Source organism: Buceros rhinoceros, unplaced genomic scaffold, assembly GCF_000710305.1.
Source record: "Buceros rhinoceros silvestris isolate BGI_N320 unplaced genomic scaffold, ASM71030v1 scaffold20821, whole genome shotgun sequence".
Lineage (NCBI taxonomy): Eukaryota > Metazoa > Chordata > Aves > Bucerotiformes > Bucerotidae > Buceros > Buceros rhinoceros.
In genome coordinates, this window is record NW_010395109.1 from 26,039 (window position 1) to 32,583 (window position 6,545).

Sequence of the window (6,545 nt, forward strand, 5' to 3'; positions counted from 1 at the left end):
AGGCGGCAGCCTTCAGCTGTGCAGGAGCAGCAGGCTGGGAGCGGCTTGCACTCTTCAGGCAAAGGAATGTTGTATGCTGGAGGAGGGGCTGTATGCTTATGCTTTAGATGTGTGGTCCTGTCTTCAAATGATAGTAACCATGCTTGAGGGAAAGGAATGACGTTTATTTTCTGATTTCTTTTATTTTTTTTTTTTAATGTAGAGGCTCAATTTAACTGCATTTTGTTTTCCAGCATGCAAGTAAAGACCCCAAAGATGGGAGAGACAGCAGAGATCAAAAAGAATCCAAGGAGGAAGGCAACAAAACCATCCTGGAGTTTGGGAAGCCGTTGCCGTTGGCCTCTCTCCCGGGCCTTCACCAGTCACTACCTCAGAACCAGAGCTATGTGGCCACCACGAAGTCGCAGACAGGTAAAAAGGGCAGAGATAAATCCCTTGCAGCACCCACTTCCCACTTGCGTGATACATGTGGTTGAGTGGGAGATGAGGCAGGTTAACAAGGACTGAAACTGCTGTTAGTGCCTTTTCCCCACTGAATCTCCTTCGGGGTTTCCTTTCCTGCTGGCATCAGAAGGGCTCTTGCCATAGACCTTGTCCGACAGATGTTGTTTCATCTGGGTACTTTTCTACAAGTGGCTGTTGCACTGCAAGTGTGAGGCTTGTGTCCCCTGGACTGCCTTCTGCTTCTCTCTGGATGTTGTGCAGGGCCATTCTTGTAGTTAAAGTAGTCTCCCAGGTGAAGTCCACCAGTTTCTGCTCCACTGGGAGCACCTGCTCTGCAGTCCTTCCTGCACCACCTTGTTTCACAGGGTGCAGGTGGACATGCTCAGTCAGGCCCCACCACACTAAGGATCACTGTTCTGCTAAAACTTGTAATTAGAGGAGACACTTCCATCCCGTCTTCCTGTGAGATGTTCTGAAGATGTTTCTATCAGTTCTGAGGGACACTGTATCTCACCCCCACAACTGGTTACCGTAGACTGTATCCTTGTAAACAAAGCAAATGGGGTTAACAAATTTTTTGGAAAGGTCTCTTCATAGATTTTTGGTGAAGTTTCATTGTAGGGGGAGATGAGGTGATACTTTCAAGGAACAGGCTGTACCTCTGCAAATGATGACAGTGATGCTGAAGCAGGCTGTTCCCTGCCGTATGCCATTCTTCAAAGAGCCTGCACTAAGCATCCCTCTCATGTGTGTTCACCAAAGACACCATCAGGCAGTGAGGTGTGATGACTGATTTGATTAGAAGGCCAGGAGGGAGACTTAACAAATTAAAACCCAATCAAAGTAGTGAAAGGAATCAAACAAACACCCGTAGTAGGTGTGAAATGAGGTTAAATGGCAGATGGCTCTTTGTTTAAGGTGCCTTTCCCCATGTGATCTTCAGTTACTGTGCGATCACTTCCATTGTCAGTCGCTGTTATTAGCCTTGCAGTATCTCCTGGAGGAAGCTGGGTTCTCTTCAACCTCCTGCAGCATCAGCAATGCTGCCAAACACAGGCTGCTTTAGAGGTTTGATACTGTGTGTGGTGATGTAGGGGTCAGGAGTGTACAGAGAATACTCAGAATTTGGGTAGGTTTCCAACACTTGCAGAAAGCTCTTGGTGTGTTTGCACATCTGTGCAGACTGGTTGACTTGTAAATAAATGGGTTAGAATGGGAAGACTTTTTGACAGATCATGCCCTCAAATGTGATTTCCCCCCATGTCAGACTCTGCTCTCTATCCCTTCTTTTAATTCCTGAGCAAACTTTGGGTTCCTTTTGCTTCTCTTTTCCAGCTGCTGCAGTATCTCGGAAGAAGAAACGGAGAATGGGAACCTATAGCCTGGTTCCCAAGAAAAAGACCAAAGTGTTAAAACAGAGAACAATGATTGAGATGTTTAAAAGCATAACTCATTCCTCTGTGGGTGCCAAGGTAAGGGGAGTGCTGAACCCACTGGACATGTTCGTTGTCACCATACACATCCCTTGTCTTGGCACACCGACCCTATGTATAGGCACAGGAATGTGCTGACTTGTTGGGGTCAGCATCTTCTGTTGAGTCTACATCTTCTCTTTGGCCTTGCTGCTTTGAAAATGGCTTGTTGAGAGTGGCTGTTCAGCTGCCAGCTCTTACACGTTTTCCAGTGAATGTTCCCTTTCTGTCCCATGAGTCCTGTGGAACTGGAGAGATCTCAAGCATACCCCATGTGGTAACCTTTTGTTATGGTGTCCTCAAGGTAACTGTCTAGTGCTGCTGCCTGAGGCTGTACGGCAAAGTGACGGGTTACTTAAAAAGGTTTAGGCAAGGACTCACTCCTGATCAAATTCTGCTTCAAATTCTTCAACCCATGCCCTGAAGTTTTGGCCTTTGAATTGAAGGAGGACAGTGTTAGGCTGTCACGGAGTGGAGTAAAAATCCCTCGGTATTTTAACTCCACTTTGCATTCCCTAGAAACCTTCTTGCACCCTTGGTGGAGCTGCCCTTCCACGTTTGAACGGGACTGCAGGATCTGCCTGAAGGCTCCTGCCCAGCAGCCCTGCTCTCCTTAATGCCTTGTACAACCACGTGAGTCTGGAATGGCTCCTCGGTCCCCAGATCAACAGGGTTAGGTGACACGTGGCAGGCTCTTAGGCTGGCTTTGCTGGCAGCGTTGAAGAGCTCTGGAGGATATACAGCCAGCTTTCCCCTGGCAGCTTTACGGCTCCTAGCACAGGGGCCGTCTGGGATGGATTCAGCTGCTCTCTCCTATGAGTTGATGTTGTCTTTGTGGCTCATGCGCTTGGACGACTTTCAGAGCGAAAAGGACCTGGGTGATGCCAGCCCTCACGTGAACGGGGAAAGCATAGATGTAGACTCTGAAGAGGAAGACTCAGATGAGTTGGAAGACGACGATGATCATGGAGCAGAACAGACAGTTGTGTTTCCTGCAGATGATAACAGGACCTCTAAAGACAGCGCATCCGATGCAGACAATGCCAGAAAGGTATTCACGTGCCCTGTGCCGGGCTTGAAGCCATGAGATGGGACACTGCTTGTTCCTGTGGGATAGGAGTGGCACAGGTTGAGGCAATTTCTAAGCTTTCTTAGCCTAGAAACTTTCTGCATGATTGCAGAAAGTGCAACACTGATAATGAGGCTTTTTGATGACCATTTCCTGCTCCCCATTGCACCCATGAGAGTCTCCCCACCTACCGCCCGCATCAGCCTTGCTCCAGAACTCTATGGTCCAGCATACATGCAGAACCTCTGCACATCTAGTTGTGGGATTCACTGATCCAGTAAGAGACATCTTCCTAGTCTTGCATGTAACAGGCTGGTAAAGCACTAAGGTTGGTTTGGTTCCTTTTTTCCCAAATCATGATAAATAGTGTAGATATGAGGTTGCTTTTAGATAATCAAGGAAGTTAAGATTTGGTTGGAAAAACACACCATGAAGTGTGTTAACAGCCTTTGAGTTCTTGTCCTGGAGAGGAAATTCTGGGAGTGCATGTGCAGGCTGGGCCTGAGTGGTGGGGTTGATGCTCTGCTGGGTGGGAGCACACCGGAACGATGGAGGAGATGCTCTGCTGGGTGGGGGGCACAGCAGGATGATGGGGGGATGATGCTCTGCCTTGAGAGACCTGACCTGACTGACTCTTTCTGTTCTTGGGCAAATGGTGGCTGCAGATTGATGATGGCGAGTCTGAGGAGGAACAAGAGTCTGGAGAGTCTGGGGAGGAGGAGGAAGATGGAGACGAGTCTGACTTGGTAAGCCTGGCTGCTAACTGCATCTTTCAGCCTTTGTCCTGTTGATAATAATTTCCCCTTTGAACTGCTGCCAGAAAGAGAGCGAAGCGCTGTAGTTTCATGTCTCTTTGACAAAACTCACTCTCTGAAACCACCCACACACCAAATATTGTTTTCCACAAGGTGCTTAACCCTGATCTCTGATACAATTAATTGCCTTCTGATGCTAATTAATGGGCTTTTGTTAGTTGTTTTCAACAAGTGTTGACTGCTTTTAATCGTTTGAACCTCAGTAGAAATGTTTAAGGGTGCTTAAATTCTTCAGATGTGAACTTGGCAAGTGATAGGAGCCAGCAATGTTTTTTTTCATGACCCGAAGCTCTTTGCTGCTTTTTGGAGCTTTGGTGGAGGTGTTTGCAGCCCACAGCCCTAATTCACAGAGAGCCAACATGCCGCCTCACGGCTCCAGATGAGCAGCTCTCGTCAGGGAGGCAAACAAATGGCACAGAGACAGACGGACAGACAGACATGGTCTCCCTATGAGGTTGTCTGTAGTGCTAGGGCAAGTCTTTCACCTGCTGCTGGTGATTTTTGCTCTTAGCGATAGATGGCGGGTGAGGAGAACCTGATTTTTTTTTAAATTTAAATTGGTCATTAATTGTCTCTGTCTCCCACCCTCCCCTTTACTTAAAAGTTTTTCTCCCTTTCCACAGTGTCTCAAGTTGAGGAGCCAGCCTTTAAGGCACCCCAACTCTTCAGCCAGCTTCTTGGCTTCATTTTCTTGATGTTTTGAGCTGAGGGAGAAATGACTGTACCAAGGAGTTGTTGAAGCTCTTTAGGTCTTGTTCCCTGTGCTCTGACACTACAGGAGCTGGAGAGGACCAAGCAGCAAGGGCTGTCTGGCCTGCCCCTTCCTTTGGGTACCTGAGGGCAGGCTGTAGCGTTATTTCAAACCAAGGGTTGAGCTTGCAGTCAAGTCCAAACTCCCAAGTCATATCTCCACATCCTAGACGGTGGTTTTTGCTCTGCTCATATCTGGTGAGTCAGTCGGTTCCCCAGTCAGGGACTGGCTCAAACACAAACCTCTCCCCCACAAGCAGTGTGATGCAATTGGTGTAAGCCACGTGGCAGGGCACAACTGAGCCCATGCTGGGGGACGGTTATCAGGGGCAGCATAGACACACCGTGGAGCTGCCCCGGAGAGCCAGGGCTCAGTACCACCTTTCCCCATCTTCGCTCACTGTGATAACGGGGCATGGTGCAGCATCAGCTTCCCATGAAGGTAGGGCCTGATCCAGCTGCTGTAAATCGTGACAAGAGGTTTTTCATGGGCTTTGGTGGGAGATGCATAAGCATCAAAGCGTCGGGGATGACAGTTTCGGTTTGTGCGTGAGCTTTGTGATTGTCGCATTGAAGACTGCCTTGCAGGGTTGGGGTTCCTGAGTCCCAGTTCCCATGTTGACTTTGAAAACCCACCCCAGACAGCTGAGTTATAATAAAACAAACCCCATTTAAATTCATCCATGTGTCTGAGTATTTGCTGCATGATTAGGCTGTGCTACCTTGTGCCTTGCTTAGGGAGGGGGCTGGTCTGCTACTGTAGGGTTCAGGTCCCCAGGGTCTATCCCAACCCTGTAAGGTGGCTCTTCAGGTGCAAGGTGGGTTTTTGTTGGCATTTTCTAGCATGACTGTGGAGCCATGTGAATATTTTAGTTTGAAAAAACCACAGTTTTTCTGGGAAGAAGCTAAAAGTGTGCGTGTGCCTGGTACTTGCGTTGCTGCACGGAGGTGCTTGGCTACTCCTGCAATGAGTGTGGTGTAAGAGCCTGCGTGGAAGAGAAAGTGAAGCACGCACTGCTGAAATGACAGGAAATACACCCACACGTGTGCTTGGGTTTCCTTTTCGGCACTATAAAGACATCTTGATTTCAAACCCCCAGTCCTTAAGGCCTTTTCGCACAACTCGAGCTGCGAGAAGGCTCTTTCGCATGGGCGCAAAGGACTGCTGGGACGCTGATGCCGACATGCCTTACATGCACGTGGCCTCTCTGGTTATTCAGAGCTCAGAGTCCAGCATCAAGAAGAAGCTGATGAAGAGGAAAGGAAAGACGGATAGTCCATGGCTGAAACCCACCCGCAAGAGGAGACGGAGGAATAAAAAGAAACAAGCCAGTGTGCTAGGTAACTAACTGTGTTTTGTTCCCTAACTACCCAGAAACAAGCCTTCCTGGTGGAGGGCTAAGGACCTGGGAGGGCTAAGGCAGTGGCTGGCTGCAGAGCTCACTACTCTGTGACAGGGATGGACCATATCACAAACCAGGCTGGGAGCTTGCATCTCACTGACGGGAGCTGCTGGTGTGCTCACTGCAACAGCAGAACACTTCTGAGCTGGCTCTATCCGTGGCACGCTGGAGGAATATATATGAAGTCCCTTTATTTTAGAGCATCTTATGTCCATGTGGACTCATGTCCCAGGTTCTTGGGGAGTGTAGGTAAATGCAGAAGGGAAAGGAAGAACCACTCTAGAGTGATGCTTCATTGCTTTTGTATGGATGTTTGTCCAGCTGAAATGGAATGTGCAGGTTTGCATATTCTGAAAGCGCCACAGTGGTTGTTATGAGCTACCCCTGGTCTGTCTCACGGTGGGGATGACGTTCAGGTCGTCATTCCTGTTTGACCTAAGTTACCCAGCACTCTTTTGTCTTCAGGAAGCTGTGGGGTGGGGAAAGTAAGGAGTGCAGGCTGGATGTGATACTTCTTCAGGAAAGCTAACAGCATGGGTGAAAAGAAGTGGGTAGTGTCTGCAGCAAAGCTGTGCCTTCAGCTTCATTATTA

The 6,545-nt window shown here is 48.6% G+C and overlaps 1 protein-coding gene across 1 annotated transcript in view; it reads left to right on the top strand.

The window, feature by feature from the left end:
* Positions 1-5,891, top strand: part of EHMT1 (euchromatic histone-lysine N-methyltransferase 1) — a gene marked incomplete at its 3' end in the record, with an annotated part of 25,585 nt that extends 19,694 nt beyond the window's left edge. Inside the window, exons 3-7 of the mRNA XM_010145446.1 lie at positions 234-411; positions 1,780-1,916; positions 2,779-2,967; positions 3,651-3,731; positions 5,771-5,891. Of these exons, the coding sequence (XP_010143748.1) occupies positions 234-411; positions 1,780-1,916; positions 2,779-2,967; positions 3,651-3,731; positions 5,771-5,891 (706 nt within the window). The remainder of the gene's footprint in view (positions 1-233; positions 412-1,779; positions 1,917-2,778; positions 2,968-3,650; positions 3,732-5,770) is intronic.
* Between the last annotated feature and the right edge of the window lie 654 nt (positions 5,892-6,545).